The sequence below is a fragment of the Girardinichthys multiradiatus genome, chromosome 17 (genome assembly GCF_021462225.1).
Source record: "Girardinichthys multiradiatus isolate DD_20200921_A chromosome 17, DD_fGirMul_XY1, whole genome shotgun sequence".
Lineage (NCBI taxonomy): Eukaryota > Metazoa > Chordata > Actinopteri > Cyprinodontiformes > Goodeidae > Girardinichthys > Girardinichthys multiradiatus.
This window is the reverse complement of record NC_061809.1, coordinates 18,490,069-18,515,179: the sequence shown is the minus strand read 5'-3', so window position 1 is coordinate 18,515,179 and position 25,111 is coordinate 18,490,069. Positions and strand designations below refer to the sequence as shown.

Here is a 25,111-nt window from a genome sequence, read left to right as displayed (position 1 = left end):
TTGATGTGCTCCAGATTTGAAGATTGTATGTATACTGGAATCAGGAATGTGGAATTTATGTTGTTCTGTTGGCAATTACCCATTAGTGTGACAGATATATTAAAATGCTTGGTAATATTAAAATGCATGGTGGTGTTTAAGTGTGTTGGTTCTTACCTTCTCTCCTCTTTCTCCTTTGGATGATATGAAAGGATCAAACTGTCCAGGGCTTTGTCTGAATCTCTACAAAAAATATATTTTTTGAAGTTGTATATATCAGGATTAAATAAATAAAAATTTGAAAAATGCTGAGAAAATAAAAATAAAAGGAAAACCTATTAAATACAAAGGGTAAACATACTAGACCTCCAAGACCAAAACCATCTCCCTAAAATAAAGAAGAAGATTTATTAAAAACACAAATTTAAATAGTACAAAATATCAGTTTGTGTCAGTTAACTCACCTTTTCCCCTTTCTGGCCCTGTTGAAACATATGATTAAGATGATTATGAGCTGCAAACCCAAACTATATGTAAGAATGTTTAAGTCTTGAATTTGGTCAGGGGGACACACCTTGACACACTGTGAGTCACAGGGACCTAAAGGCTTATTTATCTCCTTTGGGTCTTCAGTCGGAGTGTCCAACTGAGCAAACTGAGCAAGAAAATGAGAAGAAAAGAACACTAATGCTAACTGTGCATTGGAGCATAATCTTATAGAAGCCTTTCCATCGACATTGGATTTCCCCCTGCATTCAACTCCTCTATCCACTGCTCTGACGTCAAAATGAAGTCAAGAACGGTGACGCGTTTGCTCCTGCAGAGCTATTGTTTGTGAATGTGAAGATGGACTGAATGTCTTTTCTTCCACATGAATGACTCCCATCACTACACATAGAGATTCTTGTGTGCACTACAAGATTTCTACATATAATTAATTCACTTAAAAACCATGAGAGAAAAAGGCATTTCTTAAGTTGTAATTGCAGGTTTAGGTCTGCATTGTTTTTCTTTTGTGTGTGCAGGAATAAACTCATACTACACAGTGTACAATGAGAAGTAAGAATAAAACTATTGAAGCAGTTTTTCCTTTTCTTACCTCATCTTGTAGTTTGAATTCAGAGAGAAGTTCCTCGCTGCAGATGCTTTGGATAAATTCTCTCTCCACAGAGGGGAAGTCATCAAAGGTTGGCGAGTAGAAGATATTTTTATATCTGCTGGGAGCTGCAATTTTATTAAGCTCCTCGATGTCTGCATTAGAAACTCCAACTGCTAATATGCTAACCCCTATAGAGAAATAGATTGAAACATCAGTTGCTTAAGACAGCATAAAATGAAACTCCAATAATTCAGCAAGTCAAACATGACCTGATTTCCCAATGGGTTAAAAATATAAATTGACATGTAATTGCAATATTTTAAGATAGTTTCAGTTTTATGTTCCCTTCCTGTAATTTGAGGTTTGAGAACAATATGCTAATATGTTCTCTTCATCTTATGTCTTATTAGGATCAACACATGTGAAGTTAGTGAAGTTATGAAAGCATTTTTCATTCAGTCATTTGAAGTTAAACCTTTTCAGTACACTGCTAAAGTATTTATAACTGCTGAAACCTTCTAAACTTGTCACGTTACAGACAAAATCATCAGTGTATTCATTGGAAGTTTGTGACAGATTAGAACATAATTGTTAAAGCAGACAAGTATTTTTACAAAAAAAAAAAAAAATCTCAAAAGTGTGTCTTGGAGTTTTATTCAACCCACTTTATCCTGCTAGCCCTAAAAAAATCCAGTGCAACCATTGCCATCAGAACACACCTAATCAGTAAATAGAGTGACCTGGTTGCAATTTATTAGAATTAATCCAGCTGTTCTGTGAAGGCTTTGGAGGTTTGTTACAAAACATACAGGGGTTGGACAAAGAAACTGAAACACCTGGTTTTAGACCACAATAATTTATTAGTATGGTGTAGGGCCTCCTTTTGCAGCCAATACAGCATCAATTCGTCTTGGGAATGACATATACAAGTCCTGCACAGTGGTCAGAGGGATTTTAAGCCATTTTTCTTGCAGGATAGTGGCCAGGTCACTACGTGATACTGGTGGAGGAAAACGTTTTCTGACTCGCTTCTCCAAAACACCCCAAAGTGGCTGAATAATATTTAGATCTGGTGACTGTGCAGGCCATGGGAGATGTTCAACTTCACTTTCATGTTCATCAAACCAATCTTTCACCAGTCTTGCTGTGTGTATTGGTGCATTGTCATCCTGATACACGGCACCGCCTTCAGGATACAATGTTTGAACCATTGGATGCACATGGTCCTCAAGAATGGTTCGGTAGTCCTTGGCAGTGACGTGCCCATCTAGCACACGTATTGGGCCAAGGGAATGCCAGGATATGGCAGCCCAAACCATCACTGATCCACCCCCATGCTTCACTCTGGGCATGCAACAGTCTGGGTGGTACGCTTCTTTGGGGCTTCTCCACACCGTAACTCTCCCACATGTGGGGAAAACAGTAAAGGTGGACTCATCAGAGAACAATACATGTTTCACATTGTCCACAGCCCAAGATTTGCGCTCCTTGCACCATTGAAACCGACGTTTGGCATTGGCATGAGTGACCAAAGGTTTGGCTATAGCAGCCCGGCCGTGTATATTGACCCTGTGGAGCTCCCGACGGACACTTCTGGTGGAAACAGGAGAGTTGAGGTGCACATTTAATTCTGCCGTGATTTGGGCAGCCGTGGTTTTATGTTTTTTGGATACAATCCGGGTTAGCACTCAAACATCCCTTTCAGACAGCTTCCTCTTGCGTCCACAGTTAATCCTGTTGGATGTGGTTCGTCCTTCTTGGTGGTATGCTGACATTACCCTGGATACTGTGGCCCTTGATACATCACAAAGACTTGCTGTCTTGGTCACAGATGCGCCAGCAAGACATGCACCAACAATTTGTCCTCTTTTGAACTTTGGTATGTCACCCATAATGTTGTGTGCATTCAATATTTTGAGCAAAACTGTGCTCTTACCCTGCTAATTGAACCTTCACAATCTGCTCTTACTGGTGCAATGTGCAATCAATGAAGACTGGCTACCAGGCTGGTCCAATTTAGCCATGAAACCTCCCACACTAAAATGAGGTGTTTCAGTTTCATTGTCCTACCCCTGTAAGTGAACAAGCAGCAGGGAGAAAGTTGTGGCCAACTTCAATGTAGTGCTGAATTCTAAAACAAAATCCAAACCTTTAAGTAGTTCATGGAGCAAAACTCAATCATCCAGAGATGCAAAGAGTTTTGCAAAACTGAAAACCTACTAAGACATGGCATGCACCTTGGTAAGCATTAATCTGAGTTGTCAACACGGCAACTATTAGTTGTGCTCTCCACAAATCTCGCCATTATGGACGCGTTAGGACAAGAAAACCACAAGAGCCATACGATGTTTGTTTGCAGTTTACCAGAAGCCATGTATTTTACACAGCAATTGTGTGGAAGAAGCAGTCCTGGACAGAGGATACAGAATTTACCTTTTTGGCCTAAACCTGCCGAAGATTTACAACTGGGGAGGTGTTTCAAGTTCCAGCTGGTCAAAGACCTTAAACATGCAGCCGTGGTTCAGATTAAAGTATATTAATGTGTTATAATGACCAAATCAAAGCCCAGATCTAAATACAATCCAGAATCACAGATGCCATCAATTTAATTTGACTGTATTCAAGCTATTCTGCAAAGAAGAATCTGCAAAATCTAGTTCTGCATATCTGGTAGCTCTATCCTCAAAAAAAAAAGCTTGACCCTACATGACCCTTTTTTCAAAAGGGTCGTGTAGGTTTTTTCGGCTCTAAACAAAATTTAGTTAGTCTTAGTGATGGTAATGATGGCTCTTTGAACACTAAAGATTGCCAGCCCATGATCTAAGCTGTCAGAACAAGACAAAATAAAATACATTGGTTTCCGACTGTAATGTAAAAACAAAATGTGCTAAGGTGCAAGAACACAGTTGGAAGACCCTGTATCATTAAATTCTTGCTGGGTTCAGATTGGATACTGAGACTCACCTAAAGCACGTGCAATCCTGGAAGGTGGCATCACATCATCCTGGGCCCTGCCATCTGTGATCAGTACCAGAACGTGCGCCACATCTTGTCTCATCCCCAAAGACTCCTTGAACAGTTCCCGCAGAACATAGCCAATACCTTTTCCTGGAGAGACAAGTGATATACCTATGTCATTAAAATAACCTCTAATTCTAAAAATTCTAACAAGTATTTCTTTTTTGCCATTGTTTTTTGCTTTGGCAAAGTCTGTCTCATCAGACTGTGTCAGCAAATAATTTTATGCGTTTCCACATCATAACAGGAAAGGTGATGGTGTTTTTCTCTACATCAGTATGGCACTTGCTCAGGGCTGTGACATCAATAGCTCAAATGAAGCACTTTTAAAAGAGTTACCTGCCATTGGATGACAGGTGGCAGATAGAGAGAAACACTGTTCACCTTTGAGTGGGTTCAGCTAACCTGTTTTGGTGTTGCCTCCTCTATAGCGTAGCCCTCTGATAGCCCTGAGCACAGAGTTTCTGTCTTTGAAGTCACTTAGACGGAACTCAATGCGAGGCTCATCGCTGTAGTGAACCACAGCTACCTAAAAGAAAACAAAGGAGGAAAGTGCACAGCATCAGCATATGGGCTTTTTGATCTAATGTAAGAGTGCTGAATGGACTATCATGAGAGATGTTTATTAGTTATTCCATATATGGTTTTCCTGTCTTACTTCTGCTATTTTCAGCATTGCCAAGTGCAAACCAAGTAGCTGGGTACCTTTATTTTGCCAATTGTTCAGTCTGATCACGTCCAGTTGTTAAAATAACTTAATTTATCCTGCACCGAACAGGACATTTGTTTTGTGAACAGTTTGTTTTGTGAACAGTTAACAGTATAATCAAAAAAGCAGGTTTGAATTGCTACAAAAATACTGCAACAGTGAATAAAGTTCACATGTGAGGATACATTTTCAGCACCTCATCAAGGCAACAAAGGACAGAACAAGTCCATCTTCACCGAGCAACAGACCTGTGTGCCGTGTGAGCCGATAACTGGAAAGTAAGTGGCCACTCGGAATATGAAGTCTTTCATCTTGGCAAAGTTGTTAACACCAATGCTTGACGACTCATCCACCAAGAAGACTATGTCTGCTTTGGTCTTCCAACACACTGATGAAATAGAGAAGACGTGCCTAACACATAGATCTTTGATATTTACTCATTTTAAACCAGCCCAAAGCAGCATCTCTGAAATACCTGGCTGTGGTGGAGCTGTTGGCTTTGTGGTAGCTGTGGTTAGTTTCAGAGAGGTGAATGCGGCCTCCTTGACTTCAGTGGCAGTGGGCTGAACTGGAGGCTTTTTAGGTGTTATGGATTTAGTTGGCGGTGCAGCCGTGGGGGCCTCAGGGTCCTTGGTGGCTGGTTTAGCAAAGGTAGCGTTGATGGTAAAGACAGTGTGAGGGCCAGCAGTAACATGAGGGGAGTTTGAGGCCACTGTAGCTGGAACAGACTGGCCTGGTTTCACAGGATCATCCTGCCCTACTGAAATGTACAAAGCCATAATTTTATTTATTAACTTTACCTAACTTAAAAGGTAAATAGGGTTGCAATTTCAACATTAAACAGGCAAACTGAGGCAAGTATTTTTTTTTTTATTAAGACATAAAACCCATATTTCCTATCCTATACCCTATGCAATGTATATATATTTCAAGTGTACATATATTGCACAGGAGCATAGAAGGCCTTGTGAAATCTGAGATAGAGCTTCAAAGATGCTTGATCATACTGTGTAAAGTCTTACAGATTCTCTGATATACGGTGCTTATAGGCCCTTCCACTTCTCCATACAAAGGTCTGATGGAGAAAATGTATGTTCTGCCATATTGCAGGTCACTAATCTTATAGGAGGAGAAGGCAGGGCCAAGGGTTTCAGTTTCTGTCTCCAACACTAAAAAAACACATTAAAAGGAAATTAGTGATGTTCTTTTTCAAAAATGTATAATAATGTGTTATTATATGGAGTTCTGCATATCAAATCATTTTAAAGAATTCTCACTGAGACCATTTCTACAAGAAATCATGATCTGTGTAAACTGTTATCAAAACGTTTCCCCTAAATGTATGTTTTTCTTATGTTAAAATTCAGCAAGCACTACATTTTACAGAAACTGCTGAGGCATAATCATCTCTCCTATTTAATGACTTTAGAAAACACAATTGCTTCAATTCGCAAGATTCATTACACATTCTAACTTTTACAGCAAAGTCACTTCACATGTTGGGTTGACTGAAATTTGCAGGAATAGAGTTTCAAGGTTTGTTGTCAACAGACTGACCTGAAATATGCCTCCAAGAAAGAAGATACCCAGACACATCTGCTACACGTGTCCAGTTCAGAACTGTGCTGCTCTCAGTTGTGTTCAGGGCAGCAAATCCCCCTACTTTTGGAAGATCCACTAAAGCACAAACAACAGAAGCACAAGGTAAATATATGAAGATAATAAAAGACCAAGTGTTCCAGGTTTACCTATTGAAAGTATTTACTCTTTGCCTGCTGATACAGTTTCCTTCCAATTTAAAATCTGCACACTGCATTGTGCGGGGTAACAAACTACAAATCTCTGCTTACTGTAAAGGGAATAAAGCACTTACAAGTTCGTGCAGTGACCAGGACCGGACTTCCCTCTCTGCTGCCAACTACAGGAGAAACCTGGATCTTATAAGCCGAGCTCTCCTGAAGGTTGTCCATGGTGAACATAATGGAAGTTGCAGGTACCACTTGGGACTTCTCATTACCCCCTAGTGCAGAAAATAATTAGAATCCAGCATGTAGAGAATATAAGAGTGTGAAACAACACGGCTGTGAACACTTACACAGTTGAAACTCTAACATGGTGGGGCACAGGAGACTAAAATGTGAATATTTATATGAATTGTTTTAGGCAAATGGAAGTACTAACATTTTTTAATTGAAAACAGACTCGAATACAAAAAAAAACCGTTTAATTTGTGTTATGTTAATCTGTGCAATTATGTGACTATACATAATATAGACTACTAATTAGCAGTCAAATTAGCTTTTTAAGCAGGCTCTTACCAAGAAAGGGAATCCAGGAAATTTTGTATCCTGAAACTCTTGGTGTTTTCTTCCAAGACAGGGTGAAGGAATTGACCCCAACGTCCACAACTTTTAACTCCCTCACTGGCTGGATTGGCTCCGACTCTGACACAGCAGCTGAAAACAGCCATATATTTACATCTAAATTTAAACTCATCTTATCAAATCTCTGTGAACTTGGCCCCCAAAAGATTTCTTATTTTCTTGTATTTTTGCCAAACCTAATTGTTTTAGATCATAGGGCCATTTTTTTATATAAAATATAAAATGTAGTTGTCAAAAATGTCATTAAGGGAGAAAAAACTGTGAACCGATCTGGCAAAAAATAAATTTCCCCAAAACTTATTAATTGATTGAGCCCCAACTGCCACATTACATTTAAAAGAACTGAGAAAATCACTGAATTCTGGCCCACCCGACTTTGCAGAATGGTTTTAACTCAGCTAGGTGATCTGCGTAAGGCCCTGCCAAAGTAATTCTAATAGATTTCAGTCTAGACTTCGACTGGACCACTCCAAAGACAAATAGTTTAAGGTCATTCTGAGGTGAACTTACTGGTGTGCTTTGGATCATTGTCCTATTGCATAACCCAAGTGTGCCTGACCTAATAGTCACAAACGGATGGCTGAACATTATGCTATATTATCAATAACAGCAAGCCTCTGTATACAAGATCCCTGATCCTCATTGCTCTCCACTGGATCCTTCCATTACTATGCCCATTTTTTCCTCTCTCCACAGTTTTGTATTTTATTATTTTTAAACTTTATTTTTACCAATTACACTCTGCAGTTGGGTCCTTTTAATCACACATCATGACAGTCTTGTTTTTATTTTGGATTTGTGAACACTGACTCAGACAAATGAAGCCTGCAGTGCTTTAGATCTTTTATGTTCTTTAATGACCACCTGGATGAATCGTTGATGCTCTTTTGGAGTAGTTTTGGTAGGCTGGCCACTCCATGAAATATGAAACTGTCTTGAAAAGGTTCACAAGGTTTTATATTTTCTCAATTTGTAGATTATGCTTCTTATTATGGTTTGCTGCTGTCCCAAAGACTTAAAAATCGCTTGTAAATTTTTACAGATAGATCTCAATTACATTATTTCTTATCTGTTCTTGATTAAGGTCAGGGCAAGATCTGTTGCTTTTTCAGATCTTTTAGCCTACTTCATGTTGTATCCTAAGACCAGTTCTATTTTTTTATTCTAGTGGTCTGGCGGCAGTTAGTCTGACTGTGGCTAGAGAAACAGAGTTTGAAAACAATAGGGTTAATGCTAGTGAATTCATGATTTAGCAAAAGGGGTAACTACTTTTTCACATAGGGCCAGTTGGTTTGGATAGTGTTTTCCTTTAATAAATGAAATCATCATTTGAAAACTGCTTTTTGTTTTTAATGATCTGAAATTGAGTTTTGTTTGAATATCTGAAACATTTAAGTTTAACAGAAGGCGAAACATAAAAACATCTAATAGGGTAATATTTCTTGTAGCACAGAACAGCAACTGTACATCAAAAATTTCAATTGCGTTTTGCAGCTTATTCAGTTGATGTAAAATAAAACACATCCGTTGTCTACCAATCATAGTTTGACAATCCAAAAGTAAAACAATTGAAACTCTACAGGCTCCAAGACAGAATAGCAATGACAAACATTAAGTCGGGTTAAAACAGAGAGGCCAGAGGACATGACACATCATTGAAATACCGATATGAGACTGTTGGGTCCCCCTTAAAAATAGGGAGCTCCCTAGTAAGACTTTGTCTGTAAAGGGATGATTTAGAATGGAAACTACAAAACCTATGTGGATGCACAGCTGCACAGAATGAAATCAAAAGACAGTTTACTACAGAATAAACCACAAATCGGCTCCCATTTCATACATGTGAGTTGAGACAAGGTGATATCAGGTCCCTCCGAGTTGCCATACACTGCACAGATGGTAATTGTGTAAATGGACTGTGGGTTGAGACCCTTGATCTGGTGGGACAGTACACTTCGGTCCAGATACAGGAACTGTGGTTTGCTATCATCTGTAAGCATAGAAACAGACATTTCTACATGAGGGAAATAAATATAGACCTTAAAAAAGGTAGGTAGTGTACTGTAGAAAAGACAAAATGTGAGGTTAAATGACTCGCCTGAGTACCAAGAAAGTTTGTACTCTGTGGCTCCAACAATGGGACTCCACTCCACAGCTATAGAGGTACTTGTGTAGGATGTCACTTTAAAGTTGGACACATAACCTAAAGGAGCTGAGAAATCAAAGGAGCAACTATTATCACAAAACAAAAAAATTGAAAAAAAAAATTCTGTCAATTTAATGGTATTTATTTTAGTCTGGCAGTCTCATGTGTTAGCAATTTATGGCCTTTTATTAATATAAAATTTTGCTTTTAGAAATTTTAAAACCCACAAATCTTTTTTTAGACTCGTGATTTGTTGTTGGACCCAAAAGCAATGACAACAAACTCTCAAACCTGCAAAAACTGAGCCACGGAGTACGTGTAAGGGCAGAAACCCAATAAACAAAAGAACCGAGAACCATGGAAATGCAACAGGATCCAGGTTGGAGTGATGGAAATGGGCTGAGGAAGATCAATGCTATGGGAAGCAGGAGAGTCTAGTTAACTTAATAAATTGCAACTGTGATGGAAATGCATCCAAGAGCTGAGACAAACACACATGGATTCGACACAGAGGGAGACAACAGAAAACAAAAAAACTCAATAAACCAAAAACTGAAGATTCTAACCTAACACACATGGGACAGAATGTAAGAAAAAAAAGTAGAATCTCTACACAAAGTAGTAAACTGTGTATGAAGCACCAAAAGTGAAACAAAAATCATCAACCAAAAACGTTCTGAACACAAACAACAAAGAAACAACACAGAAAGACACATAAATCATTCAGATTATCACATAAAGTTTATCCTATTAAGTTTGTCTTGCTTCAGCTGTTGTGTCTTTAAGGCTTCATGAAAGATGAAGTTTGCTGAAATGCATCATATTACTAAACAAAAGGCATAGGAAATATGCCTTTATTTGCTTGAGCGGTGCCAGATGCGTTATGTGGGCAGTATCAAATAAATATGTTCTGTAGAAATATTTGCAGGGAAGTAAGAAGCAACTCCACGTAATGTTGAGTTTATTGGCAAAGTTGCCATATTTACTCTTAAGCTCTACTTCAAACTGGACTAGGACCACACCATGAAACACAAAATCTGCCAGAATTTAAATGGGTTCTAAAAGGTCTTTCAGTGGCTCTCTGTGGTGCAGATCTTATGTCAAAAGTTACAATCAATCACAGCCATACCAGGCAAGCAGTGTACACAGTAATTTCTTACAACACTTCCAGCATTGTGGCATCTATTCACATGATTTCCTGTCACTACTCGGTCTGCAACAAAAAGAATCTAATGGGATAAAAATGGGGTTTAAAAAGCTACACCTAGGCCGGGAATCGTATGTGCCGCCCTCCTCATGGAGTAGAATTACCAGCTGAAACACTAAGGCATATTTGCACAGGCTTCCATTTGTACATGTATGACGGGAGACCCAAGAAGTTTGAGATTTCTAAGAATAAGTTCAGATGAATAATGTATTTTTCTAATTAAATCAGTAAAAACCGAGGTGTGATTTTCGTGTGTGGGATTCTTTCCAGCTACACTAACCCAGATATGCATACTGTTCCCTGAAGTCCGTTAAAAAGTTTTTGCCAAATTGTATGCTGAAATTTGTTGCATCTGTACAAAAGAAAAAAAAAAAATGTCTGCATCCTCACCTGGTTCTCATAAGCCGCAAAACAAAAAAAGCCAGCGTTTCTTCCTCTACAAGGTAAAACCAATAGTGAAGGTGAAGAAACCTCCCAATATATATGTGAACATTTGGCAGACTGTGAGAAAACTCTCTCATGGTACCCAGGCTGTGGTTTTTGATAGGAAGGGTAGACTGCCAAGTCCGGAGTAGCGTGCTTGCTTTCACATTAGCATTGAGTTTTTAAAATTTGTTGCGATCCAGCAACATGGAAACAGCCTTGGATATCCTAAGGGCCATAAGGCAATCTTAATCTGGTGCTGAGAGGGGCATAAAAGTCTGTGTTGCAGCTGGAGAGCAAAGGAAATACAGATGAAGTACTCACACGTTCTAAAGGTTGCAGAGATTCCAGGCCCAACAACAGACCCAAACAGCACGTATAGTGTCAGGACATATTCTGTATCATGGGCCACGTTCTTCAACTTGTACTCTGTTGTGCTGCTGTTCAAAGCCAACTGCCTTGGACGATCCTGACCAGCAAATTCTAAAAATGAAAGAAATATCTTAGTTTTTTTCTTCAAGTACAGCATCCCCAAGGGACCTTCTTCCCTTCACTTGGCATCATAAAAGAATCCTCTGCCATCATTACCTTTTATCCCCCCAATATGTAGATTCCCTCACTAGCTGCTGACAGGCTGTATTGACCCAAGTGTGCATGTAGACATAAATATTCGCTTTTTTGCTGTGCCTATGACTCAGACTTTGCACCCAATATAAAAGACGCAGGATTTGAGAAATTGGTCTCAAAAGGGTTGATCACTTATTCTTCATATATCCACAAGAAAGTATTCTAGAGCTTTGAAGTTTTGAGAAAGAAATATGGTTTGGAAAAAGAGGCTTCTACAGATACTTGCAAATTAGATATTACTACAATCAGAATTTGAAAAGGGTCTATGGGAGCAGTGGTTTTGAGTTCTCGAAAGGGTTTCTGTCAATGTTTGAGGGTAAACCATGTACTAAAATAATAACAAGGCTTTATCATGGCATTCAACAAGCTAAACAAGAAAATACAGAAGACATTAAGAAGTGGAAAAAGAAGTGAATGTAGGGATAACATTGGAAACCTGGGAAAAAGTATGTCAAATACAGTGGTTGTCAATTGGGTCAACTGTGTTGGGAAAATTCATGTGGAAAAATGTATCAAGGTGCAAGTCGATATATTTTATTTTACTTGGACTAAATGGGCTGAATATGTAAAACCATTAGATCTGACTTTAAATAATTCTGTCTCAGCTGAGAGTTGAATAAGGTCTTTGTGTATTTTTTCTTTATTCTATTCATCTTAATTTCCATGCTTCTCTTTCTTAACATTTCATATCAGAAAGGCCACGCATGGCGAGCTCTCCCCACCTTGTTCCAATGTGTTTGATGTAAAACTCGAAAAGCAGATGCTGCAAAGATGACAAATGTTGTATCTGTAATTACTTACTTAAAATAAAATAAATATTGGCTTTTTTATTACATTTTTGTTGTTGTTTGTTTTGTTGTTTTTTTTCTTTTCATCTGTCCTGTTGCAGCATTTCAGGCATACCATATAGGAAAGCTTGTTGCCTAGATGTGGCAGGGCCAATTTGCTCTACAAAAAGGACATCTCAAGACAGAATCTAAGTGCATGATTTACTTTATCAAATCAAGACTAGATCCAGCAGCAAAGTAGGCTGCCATATTGCTGTAAAAGTAACCTATAACATAGAAACATGTCTGTTTGTGTTGAGCACCTGGAGGTGCACAGATTTTAGAGGGGTGGCCCTGTCCAAAAAGGCACAAGGTGAGACATAGGGCACCGAGCCCCCCTGACCCAGAAGGACCAAAGTCACATTCTCATCCCACCTGGTGAGGTAGCCCATGGGAGGTCAAGAAGGAGGGATGCTCACCAGACCCCAGCGCAGCCCCTGCAGCCCACCACCAGCTTGACACATTCCTGGGAGCCATAGGTTACCAGATGGGAGCCCACCACTCCAGGATGTGGCCCAAGCACCCACACAAACAACACCACAATAAGGGGGGAAGCCCTCCACTGCCCCTCCCATGATGCCATCAGAGACCACTAGGTCATCCTCACCCCACAAGGTTCCGCCAAACCAGCACAGGTGCAGGGGCAGTAGCAAGAGGACCATGCCATGCCCCCCCGAGCCCAAAAAGATGCAAAAGAATACTGAACCATTAGTCTTACTAAGAATATTCAGGGTTTTGTATTATAAAGCTTGGGAACACATGATAAACATTAAAGCACAAAAACTATATAGTACCTGGGGTGGGTCCCCATGCCAGCCTGTATCCTGTGGCCCCAGGGACGCTGTTCCAAGACACAACAGCTGAACTGGTGCTTACTGCGGATACCTTCAGAGTCTGAACAGCACTGCTTTCCACTAATAGAAGGAAACACCAAAATGACAGGAATAATTAATTATAGATTAAACTTGTCAGTCACATACAGTGCAGCTAAACCAGATATTTACATACAATATACAAAAAGACAACAATTTCTACTTCATATCTTACATTAAATCAGACTAACATTTTCCTGTTTTAGATCAATTAGCATTTCCAAAATTATTTCAATTTTTCAAAACCCAAAATAAGGATATATTTTTTAAGAAACTGTAAATTCAAAGGTATACATATATTTACAGTACCTTAGTTTTTGGTTGAATAATCTTTAAAACTATATGACTTTGGTCAAATGTTTTAGATATCCTTTTACAAGATTCTCACAATAGCTTGTTGAGATTTTGGTCTGTTCTGTTGCAACTGGCATAACTGAGTCAGGTTTGCAAATGTTATGTTCATCACTATGGTGAAACACTTCTTTGTGGCAGGGTGGCTCTTTACTCCATATAGCTACAGGACTCCTTTCACTGTGGATGAGAACATTACTAGCAGCTTATGCCAGCACATTCACATGGTCTTTTGTATTTTGTTCTGGGGTTATTACAGATATATCATACAAACACATGTTCATCTCTAGGGTACAGAACCCAGCTTTTCCTGAACCGCATGATGGCTGGACATTTGCATGCTGTTGATACTTGCTTATAGATGTTTCAACAGAAACATTGCACCTTCAGGGATCTGGAAATCCCACTGAAGGATGAACCAGACCTGTGGAGGTCAACAATTCTCTCCCTGATATCTTGGCCTTTTTTCTTTTTTTATTATCCTTCATGTTATTCAAGAAAAATGTGTTTGAGGGGTTACAGTAAAATACATCAACAGGAGTGCCTCCATTTAACCCATATGTTAAAAATTAACCACGGAATCCCCATCTGTAGTTTCTGAGATTTTGTAAATGCATAGTCATCTTAGTATTTGGAAACTTAATTTTTGCAAACTTAGTATAAAGAAAATAATCCAAATTGTTTCATTATTCTGGTATTTAGTTAATAAAAAATATTAGTAATCCTTAATATCATAAAACTGGAAACAATAGTCTGATTTAATGTCCAACAGTGAGACAAAAAGGTAATCCCCATTTTAGACCCTAAATGTACTTAAACATGTAGATACTGACAGTAGCTGGCCTTCTTCTAACTCGGTTGCTAACCATCCATTCAAACACTGATAAATGGAAAGCAAACCAGGAATTTAGGAACCTCTGATTGTTGAAAAATTCACAAGAACCCACTTGTGTTTCCAAAACCAAACCAGTGAGGGACTGAAAGCATTTGCAGGCAGACTCATGCAAACCTCTTGTAACATCCGATTTCTTATATAACTGTTTTACATGTTTTGACTTTGTTGGTGGTGACGGGCCCCTCGATGTCTCCAAAGATGGGGTTGATTGTGAATGTGTAGTCAGACCCTGAGTGCAGGCCCTGGATCATGTAGAAATTGAAGGTATCTCCAAGATTTATGTTCTCTATGTGGCCATCTGCAAAACAATGCGAGAGGAAAATCATACCTGAATACAGAGCACCTTTTTATCAGAGGTACAGCACACAGTGTACATCAATGCTCCCTAAAGATACAGAGTCATAGATGGGTAGAGTACCTGGGGATGCCCATGTCAGACGGTAACCTGTTGCCCCCTTGACTGATGCCCACCTTGCTTGGACGGTGTCTGTAGTGGCATTCTGGACCAGAAACTGTTTAACTGGTACTAGTTTTACTGTTAGACATTGCAAGGACATACAAGCAAACACATTTTCAAAAGTTCACACAACACAAAATTTTAGAATATAATTTAACAAATTCGCTAATCAAGTAAAATTCATATAAAACATATATTCAAAACCTTCTAATCCACTTCCACAGTAAAACCTGTAGAAGTCTCACTTTAGTATACAGACCCTGACATCTCATATTGATGATGGGCTATATTCCTACTGGCAGGTAGTTTTTAAAACAACATCCCCCTGCTGTGGAAATGTTGAGGTATTACATAGTGGTGTTTACTTTCTTGTAATAAATCTATGAATTGACTTTGGCCTATAACCTCTTTAGAGATTTCCGGTTTTTAAAGCTAAGGAAGTGTCCATAATGAAGGGTAAATGCAGTAATACAGTATACCCCTGCCAAAAAATATAATACTGAAGCCTTTTTTTTCTGTTTAATAAAACTGATTTTATTTTATTTGACAAACATACATGTTTTTCCCACTAATGACACTGGTTCACTTGGTCCGTCAGGGTAAACAGCATAGATACTGATGGTATACTTTTTATCCTCCTCCAGGCTGTCAATCACAAGAGAAGAGGCATCTCCAGGAAGCAGCTGTTCATATGTTAGTCCTGGTCTGTTGGCTTTAGAGCATAAAAAAATGCCAAAGAATCATCATCATCTCAAATGCACCTTTCATACAGTGTCTTTCAAACAGCATTTAAACACTTTAAACCTTTTCATCTTTTGTTAAGTTACATCCAGAAACCTAATAGTATGTGATTGTGTTTTCCATTTGCATTTCTATTCAACCCCATTTACCTATATGCCCATAAATAAAATCCAGTTTAACTAAGCCTTCAAAAGTCACCTAATTAGCCAATATACTCCATTTGTGAGTAATTTATTTTCAATATAAATACAACTGTTCAGGGAAAGCCTCAGAGGTTTGATAGAGAACATTAGTGAACAAATAGCATCATAAAAATGAAGGAACATGGTAGACTGAGAGAAAAATAGACATGTTTAAAGCAGTGTTAGGTTATAAAACAGTATATCAAGCTTTGATTATATCATGGAGCATTGTTTAATCCCTTAACCGAAAATAGATAGATATTGGCACAACTGTGTACCTGTCAAGAAATGGATGTCCATCTAAACTGACAGGATGGGCAAAAAGAACATTGTTCAAAAAAGCAGCCAACAGGCCCATTGTAATTCTGGAGGAGCTGCACAGATTCAAAGGTAAAATGGAGAATTAGTTGGCAGGACAACTTTTAGTCCTGCGCTCCACTCTCTCTGGCTTTTATGAAAGAGGGTCAAAAGGAAAGCCATTGTTAAAAGGAAACTGTAAGACGTCCTGTTTGCTACAGGTCATGCAAGGGACAGAGCAAACATGAGGAAGGTGCTCAGATCAGATGAGACCAAAATGTAACTTTTTGTCCTAATTACAAAACTATGTGAGGCAAGATAGTAACACTTCACATCACTTTGAACCCACAATCCTGACAGTGAAATGTTGCACTGACAGAATCGTCCTGCAGGGATGCTTTACTGGGATGCAGCAGGGAAAGGAAAGCCAATCAGAAATGATTGAGCTAAATACTGATATAAATTCCTGAATAAAAGGTTAGAGGCTAAATTCAAATCTGGGAAAGAACTAGTCAGAGAAACAACAGAATAATTGAAATCACAGATGTCCATGTGTTTAAATGGCCCAGTCAAAGTTAGGGAACTAAATCCAACAAAACAATTTGAGAAAAGACTTGAAAAGTGATCATATATGCTCTCAAACCAATAGATGGATGGAATTGAAATTATTGAATTATTTTGACAAAAAAGAAAGGGTGAAAACCTAAATTTCAGTTTCATGATGTGCAAAGCTGGTAGAGACATAACCCAAAGTACTTGCAGGTTTAAGTGCAGCAAAAGGTGGTTCTATAATGTACTGACATAGGGTGGCTGAAAAGAAATAGTTTGTAAATATAAATCCTTCAACGTCATAATTATACACTTCTGTTTGTGTCTCATTAAATCCCCAAAAACCCTTGGGTTTTTGTTTGTAAAGGGACAACATGAAAAAATGTTTAAGAGATACATGAACATATTTTTGGAAGGCACTGTTTAGAAAGGACTGTTGCAACGCAAATTGTAAAGCCAATAGAATTGACAGATGTCAACTTACACCTTGGTATAAAGATCTTAAATCCATTGAGCTTTCCAAGAGGTGGTGTCCAACCAAGGCGTAGAGAGAACAGACCCTCCTCAATAACACGGAAGTTTGACACCTTGGGCAAAGAAGCTAAAGAGCAGAAGTAATAATAAGTAAAGTAATAAAAATAAAAACATTAAAGGCTCTAAATGTATCAATATATATAGGCTGAAATACAACACCCACTTGTTTTCGTTGTGATTGTTTCAGAGTTGCCAATGAGGTTTGGGTAGATGGCATATAGGGTGAGGGAAAACTCCGTCTTTGGACTGAGCTCCGTCACCACAGCAGTGCTCACATCTGCCTTCAAATCCAGCTGTTATATAAACAGAGATGATCAATAAAAAATGAATCAACAAATTATGCTTTGTAAAAGCAAAAGAGCACGAGATGACGTGGAGAGCCATCTAAAGAAAAGGAAGCACAAAATGTCCAGAGGCAGTGCAATTATTAGAGAAACGTCTGTATACATAATGTATGATGAATGCCCTTTTTTTAAACCCATGATTATTTTATGGTTTTCCGGCTCTTTCCTTCTTCTGTTGAATGCATACTGTTATTTTAACAAACTATTCTTTTTCTGGAATACACATTGATGACGTGATCGCCTCCCGCCCATAGACTGCTGGAGATATGCACCAGCTTCCCCGCGACCCACTATGGAAGAAGCGTTATGGAAAATGACTGACATTGATGACGTGTATTAACAAATATGAATGTATTTTATCAACAACGTTATCTGTACTGACTATATCAGAGTTATGACACATGTTTCCATTTAAAGTTCCAGACTTTTCCAGAGGTAGCAGTCCTCTTTCAACTATTTTAAAATACAAACAATTCACTATGAATACAAAGGCAGATATTTCCACAGTGGGCAAGCACTGAGGTCCTGCAAATTTCATAAACTGGACAGACGGACAGAAGGAGAAACAGGGAAATAGAGACATGAGTAAATATAGAAGAATAGAACAAAGGATGAAGAAAAGACTTTAAAAGAGGAATTGGACAAGGAAGGAAAGAACAAGACTAAGGACGTTCACAAGGAAGGATGGAAGGCCAAATAAAGGAAGGCAGGATAAGGGCGAAATGACAGGAGAGGAAGTTAGAGGAATTCCAGTGAGTAGTTTTAGAATAACATACTTTTAGCCTGCATGGAAGCCTTGGTAAACATACACTCAGCTGTTGATGTCTCTGCTGAAGTCAGATCTTTGGTCTAAAAGTGGATCTACACCATCCATTCTCCAGGGTTACATCTTTAGAACAGGCATCCTGACCATGTCTCACCTGCCTCTGCTGATTGAGTAGGAGTTGTCCCTTGGAGCTGAGAGGTGTGACCAGAAGGCGATACCCAGTGACATCCCCTGTAGCTTGGCTCCATGTAAGCCTGAGGGAGCTGTGAGCCAACTCACTCACCTGCAGGTCTCTGGGACCCACCACATGCTCGTCACCTACAGTTTAGTAGAAATACAGACACACAGATAAATCAGAGAGGAGCGAGGTCACTAAATATGGTAGTCTAGGCATACAAAGCACTACATTTTGCCAAATGAATGGTTGTAATTAAAAATGTGAAAAAAGCATTCATGTTTACATTTTACTACATGATCTTATTTAGTATGTAATTAGAGTTTCTTGCAGTCAGAAACCAACAACCTGTGACACAACTACAAACCTACCAACACATGTCCATCTGTCTAAACTAACTGGCAGGGCAAGGAGCAAACTAACCAAAGAAGCACCAAAGAAGCCAGTGGTAATTCTGGAGGAGCTGCAGAGACCCACAGCTCAGGTGGGAAAACAACTATTCCTCATGCACTCAATAAATCTGGTCTTTATAAAAAGAAAGTGGCAAAAAGAAATACATTGTTGAAAGAAAGACTTAGGAAGTCCTGTTTGTAGTTTCCCACAAGTCATGTAAGGGACTTACCAAGCACATGGAAGAAGGTTCTCTGGTCAGATGAGACCAAAACCAAACTTTCTCCACAATATACAAAACGCCATGGGTAGCTGGAAATTAACACTTAACATCCACCTAAACACAAATACCCCCAAGGTGAAACATGGTGGTGGCAGCATCATTAAGCTAGGATGTTTTTCCTCAGCAGGAACAGACAGATGGTCAAAGTTCATGGGAAGAGGGAAGGAGCTAAATACAGGGCTATCCTGGAAGAAAACCTGTTGGAGGCTGCAAAAGAGAGGTGAGGTTCTCCTTCCACCAGGATAACAACCATAGCCTACAACCAAAGCAACAACGGTATGGTTTAGAGGAACACAAACTAATCTGTTAAAACAATCCACTCAAATCTGGGCTCGTCTGTGGCAAGACATCATAACTGATGCTCTCCATCCAATATGATGGAGCTAAAGCTATTTACAAAGAGAAACTTGTAAAATTTCAGTTTCTATTTGTGCAACGCTGACACAGACATACCCCAAAAACTTGCAGCTTTAATTAAGTAAAAGGTGGTTCTAGAAAGTATTTGACCCATCTTTTTCCTTACACGTTCAATCATGTGGTACTTGGTTAACAAAATGAAATCAGTTGAGGTTTGTGGTTGCAATTTGACAAAACGTGGAGAAAGGTCCAAAGGGTACATCAACTTGTATTAGCTCACTATAAATCATGCAAAACTTACTTGGCTGGGTGGTTTTCACAGGTCGTGGAGGTTCAGAAGCACTGAAACATAACCTCCGGGACAGTTTGGGAAGGAGAGTTTTTAGGAGAGAGAAATCTGCACATTGCAAAAGATGCTCCGCGAAGGGCTCAGACACAATCCTTCTCAGCTCTGACACATCAGCTCCTCCTACACCTTCATAATAAAGTAGAGAATGGGAAGAGGCTTGAAGCATTTATGTACAGATATTTATAATTGCATTATTTTGAGAGGTTTGATTTCAGTAATTTGACTCTGAAAATAGAAATCAAATAAAATGCTGTTGCGTTTTGAGTAATCCATGTATCAATAAATGGTGCACAAATGCATATTTGCTGTACTCTAAACACACACAGATCTTATACACTCTATAGCCCCATTTAAGGTCAAAATAAGTGAATTAGGTTTCAGTTTGTTCAAGTACATCCTTAAAAGCAAAAAATTAAAGGTAATTCATTGACAAAAAAATTGCAGATTGACAAAAATAATGTTGGTTTTTGTAGTGTGGTACACAATTTTTTTTAACTTGTGGACAACATGGCAGCAGAGCTTTTCTACAGTGCTGATGAGCAGGAGGAGAGAACCCTTGTATTAGAGGTGCAGATGGGGCTCACCAAATTTCCTAATGAGAAATAGCTGCTATTGACACACCATCCACTATGAGCAGTAATTACTGCACCGTTGCCACCTGAGAGAAATAAGTTTGTGCAGTAATTACTGTGTGCAGGGTACGGATAATAGCAAGAAACCTTAAGGCCAAGTTGAGTATTAGGATGTACACTTTAACAAATGCATCACAAGTGAGATTAATCTTCTTTGGTACAAATTTATACACACAATATACACTCATACACCCCCAAATAAGAAACTTAACACATGCACACAAATACCCACACCAAATCAATTAATTCAAATTTACAGGACATTTCTTACAACAAGACATATTTGATAAGCCAGCAATGCCCTGATAAAATCTGAAGGTAGTAGCTGCAGTGGGGATGTTAGAGGAATTTCTAATACTCTACTTTCACACCCACCTACTGCAAAAAGTGTAATCCCACTGTCTGCAACCGCTTTGGCTCCAATATCAACCTGGTCATCAGAGCGCCCGGTTGTGAGCAAAACAGCAATCTGTGTTAGAGAAAAACAGAAAATTGCATACACAAACATATTGACAGGTTTATGAATATTTATTCATGCCTTGAATTTATGCCATTTCATGCTAATTTGGATGCTAATAATGTCATTTAAGAATAGCATTTAGAGACAGCCAATGTAAAATATAAAGCCAATAATAGGCATAAAAAAATTCAGCATGATCCAGATTTATTAGCTGTGTATCTGTCCTCAACTTGCAAGCTCAATTTATTTTTGTTTTGTCTATTGCTGGCATGACTAATTAGTTAAATGTGCCCTGCAAACAATAATTTTTGAAAAAGGAAGCCTCCATTAAAAATAAATTATCCTCTTAAAATCCTGGATAGACGTTGCCTTATCGATGTAAATAAATCAGACATAATGATGAAAAGGAATTTATTGATGGCGACTTGCAATTAAGACCCATAATAATCTCACTTTATCCCTCAGTCAGTGAGGAGGGTGAGTCAGGTGTGTTAGAATGTAGCTACTCTTTGGCAAGCGATCAAACTGGAGAATTTCATTGTTTGGCCTCATCTTCAGTTCTTATCTCACACACACACACACACACACATCCGTGTTTTACTCTCTTTATGAGGACTTTTCGGTTACTTCCATTGACTTCCATTCCTTTTCCTTGATTTTTAGTGCCTAACCCTGACCCTAACACTAACTCTAACCCTAACCAGTTAATACCTAACCCTAACCCTAATAATAACTCAATTCATACTCTAGTCCTAAACCTAACCCCTGTCCCAAGAACGGAATTTGAAAAAGTGAGGACCAGGAAAATGTCCTCACTTTGTCAAAATATCCTCACTTTGCGATAAAAATACGCAAAATGGTTCTCACTCAGCAACAAGTACAAGAACACACACACACACACACACACACACACACAAGAATACAATGCCGGTATACAAAGTACAACCTTTTTGGAGTGTTGCATGTCTGAACTTTAGAAATGAATGCATATTATGTAAAATTATGTTAACAAGACAAAACTTGAGAAATCTTGGGTTCATACTGCCTGCAAGTTCAACTTAGCCACTTAGCTTAATCCGTGTTGGATCAAATAAAGCTCTACCTGGCGGTTCTGCTAAATGAAACTTGAATAAATCTGTGCTGATGTAATATTCTATTAGAGGGAAACTCAATTAGTTTAATCTCCGTCAATGACCATGCAGCTGACCAACATATTTACAGATTGTTTTGCGTACTCAACCAATTGGACAGGTCATCTAATATTGACAGCCTGATTGAGCATGCAGAATCTGTGCTGGAAAATCTATAATTTTCCCTTTTTTTCTCTCAAAACAGAAGACAATGTGAACAGATGAAAATCTGCTGTCAGCCACAGACACACGATCGATTTTTATTTCAAGCATACAGCGGGACGCTTTGATCAAATTCACGGCAGTGTGAAATTTTAGACCACTTTGTATGTTTTTATCACAATGTCCTGTGGAGTACAAATACAGATTCCTGGCAAGTCATTTCCTGTCATGCAGGGCACAGTGTATGCATGTATTTGCAGCATGGATTGTTATCTCAAACGGGTTATTTTTTAACTTATGGTCAAACATGTAGACACTAGATGTATAAAACAATAATATAAATAAGACCAGGCAAGTGCAGTTACCCATGACTGATCTCATCATAACCAACTACAGTACCTTTGGTGTAAAATCTCGGCTGATGGCAGGGCTGAAGACAGAATCTACAAGAAACCGGAGGGCGCTGCCTGTCCTCCTGGATCCTCCACCATAGGGGAGGTCTCCAACAGTTCTGAGCAGATCCTCAAGTGAGCTGTAGTCTGTCAAAGCAACCAACATCCTGTAAAGCAAAAGGATGAAGCATAACTGGATCATGTCAAAATGATGGAATAGGAGACAGGAATAGTTTTTTGTGTGTGCAGAAGTTGTTCAGATGACTTCTCAACCGAAATAAAAATAAGTCTTTGAAAAGTTGTCAGAGGTGAATGCTTGACTACCTTGGAACATCCCCAAAGAGAGTGACTCCAAAGCGAACCCCCTCAGCTCCCACTGCGTTGTCCTGAAAGGAGGACATGATGGCTGAAATGAAGTCTTTGACTCTGAAAAAGCTGGTCTGACCCACACTCCATGACTCATCCACCAAGAACACGATGTCTGCCTGAACCACCGTCCTGCAAGCTGAGACATGAGGAATTAATTTAGGGGACATTTAGTGCCTTGCACAAGTTTTGACATCTGTTGAGCTTTTACACATTTTGTTATGTTGTTCCACAAACATCAAAATACTTTCTTGTGATTTATTGTGGTAGACCAACACAAAAGCAGTGTATAATTGTTAAGTAGAAGGTAAAACTATAACTGGTCTTCAGCATTTTTGATAATTAAAAAGTGTGATGTGGATTTTGTACATATGGGTTTGTTTAACATTAGTGAACAAACAGCATCACAAAGACTGAAGAACACAGCAGACTGGTCAGGGATAAAGTTCTGCAGAGGTTTAAACCAGAATTATGTTCTAAGACAATTTTTCAGTTTTGTACATCTCACTCGGTCCAGCTCTTCTTCAACAGGAACAGGGAAACTGGTCACTATTTGGGGAAACGTGGATGGAGCTAAATACAGGACAGTCGTGAAAGTTTACAAGTTTACAGAACATTTGAGACTGGGGCACAGGTTCACCTTCCAGCAGGACAACGACCCAAAACATAGAGAGCTTTACTGTAATGGTTTAGATCAACGCATAATATAAATTTTTTTAACATATTGAATATTTTTCAATGTGTTCAAAAACTTTTTTTTTTGTTTAGGAAAGTTGGGCAGAGACATAGTACAAAAGGTTTATTCTTTTCCTTCCACATCTCAAATATGTACCGATTATTGTTTGCCTGTGACATAAAAATCCCAATAAAATAGATTTAAGTTGCTGCCAACATGACAATTTGTGGAAAAGTTTCTTGGGGGCTCGAAATATTTTTACCAAACAATGTGTACGAAAAACAGGCAAATTTATCTTTGAACGTTAATTCAATTTTGTCTTAAAATACATAAAAGGTCTGCTTCATCATTAAGCTATTCATATGACACAGATTAGCTTGAAACAAAAGGCAAATCTTTCAATTTGCTTGAGACAATTATTCCTAGACTAACCACCAGATGGCAGTCTTGTTCCACCATGTTGGGGGCTTTCCTCTTCATTTGCTTCTGTCATGCAGCCAGATCGCCACACAGATCCCCATGAATTTTTAATGAGACACAAGTGAGCCGAATAGACTATCAATATTCTGAGCACTCCAGCAATAAAACTTTAGTACAGCAATGAGGAACACTTAGAATAATAAGGTAAACACACCCAAAATCAGGGTCAGTTGCCTTGCTTAACAAATGCATTTAATGTGCAGAGTTAGGATACATTTAGATGCCTTTAGATGTGAGGGCAGCAGTCTGGGTCGAGGCACACACACCCCCACAATATGCTGCCTTTGCAAACACAATTCAAGTCAATATTCTGGCATTACATATGCAATAAACCAAAGTGATGACAGCATTGATTAGGCTGGTAAATAAAAGATAGGCTTTGCTGATTGTTCTTTAAGTGATAAGTGATTCTCTCCTGTCTCCTCTATTTGATTACCTTGCTCCCTTCTTGCTTTGGCTGCTGTCCCAGGATCCACGGAGGCTGACATATGTCACAGCACCATGCCGATCCAACAGTATATTCTCCCTTACACACCTATACATCTCATCAAGGCAGAAAATATCACAAGGAATCCAATTTTTGTGGCCTCTCTCTTGCTTACATCTTTGTGTACATTCTGGCTGTGGTTTATATTCACCAGCAGTACATCACTGAGTTAAAATCATTGAAGAAATTTCAAAAACTACAACAATGCACATCCATTTTATCCTTTGAGTCTCATACAGCCCAGTTTTGCATACATAAGCAGCTAATCCATTCAGTTGGACACACTACACTGCCCAGATTTCTGCAGAAGCACATAAAACATGGTGGATGCCCCAACCTAGAAGCAGCTGGGGGCTTGTGTCTGT

The 25,111-nt window shown here is 38.8% G+C and overlaps 1 protein-coding gene across 9 annotated transcripts in view; it reads right to left on the bottom strand.

The window, feature by feature from the left end:
* The window catches only part of col7a1l (collagen type VII alpha 1-like), a 146,601-nt gene that overhangs the window by 76,398 nt on the left and 45,092 nt on the right, over nucleotides 1-25,111 (bottom strand). For all 9 annotated transcript variants that reach the window (XM_047389958.1, XM_047389959.1, XM_047389957.1 and 6 more), the window contains exons 3-29: nucleotides 23,062-23,242; nucleotides 22,745-22,904; nucleotides 20,969-21,062; nucleotides 19,914-20,087; nucleotides 18,562-18,725; nucleotides 17,461-17,590; nucleotides 17,248-17,364; nucleotides 15,551-15,706; nucleotides 14,956-15,072; nucleotides 14,689-14,835; nucleotides 13,214-13,333; nucleotides 11,290-11,448; nucleotides 9,288-9,401; nucleotides 9,030-9,179; nucleotides 7,124-7,261; nucleotides 6,679-6,825; nucleotides 6,363-6,482; nucleotides 5,828-5,974; nucleotides 5,281-5,565; nucleotides 5,054-5,193; nucleotides 4,502-4,625; nucleotides 4,043-4,186; nucleotides 1,079-1,266; nucleotides 554-634; nucleotides 444-461; nucleotides 341-367; nucleotides 157-222 (exon numbers count right to left, since the gene is read on the bottom strand). In XM_047389958.1, coding sequence (XP_047245914.1) covers nucleotides 157-222; nucleotides 341-367; nucleotides 444-461; nucleotides 554-634; nucleotides 1,079-1,266; nucleotides 4,043-4,186; nucleotides 4,502-4,625; nucleotides 5,054-5,193; nucleotides 5,281-5,565; nucleotides 5,828-5,974; nucleotides 6,363-6,482; nucleotides 6,679-6,825; nucleotides 7,124-7,261; nucleotides 9,030-9,179; nucleotides 9,288-9,401; nucleotides 11,290-11,448; nucleotides 13,214-13,333; nucleotides 14,689-14,835; nucleotides 14,956-15,072; nucleotides 15,551-15,706; nucleotides 17,248-17,364; nucleotides 17,461-17,590; nucleotides 18,562-18,725; nucleotides 19,914-20,087; nucleotides 20,969-21,062; nucleotides 22,745-22,904; nucleotides 23,062-23,242 — 3,608 coding nt within the window. The remainder of the gene's footprint in view (nucleotides 1-156; nucleotides 223-340; nucleotides 368-443; nucleotides 462-553; nucleotides 635-1,078; nucleotides 1,267-4,042; nucleotides 4,187-4,501; nucleotides 4,626-5,053; nucleotides 5,194-5,280; nucleotides 5,566-5,827; nucleotides 5,975-6,362; nucleotides 6,483-6,678; nucleotides 6,826-7,123; nucleotides 7,262-9,029; nucleotides 9,180-9,287; nucleotides 9,402-11,289; nucleotides 11,449-13,213; nucleotides 13,334-14,688; nucleotides 14,836-14,955; nucleotides 15,073-15,550; nucleotides 15,707-17,247; nucleotides 17,365-17,460; nucleotides 17,591-18,561; nucleotides 18,726-19,913; nucleotides 20,088-20,968; nucleotides 21,063-22,744; nucleotides 22,905-23,061; nucleotides 23,243-25,111) is intronic.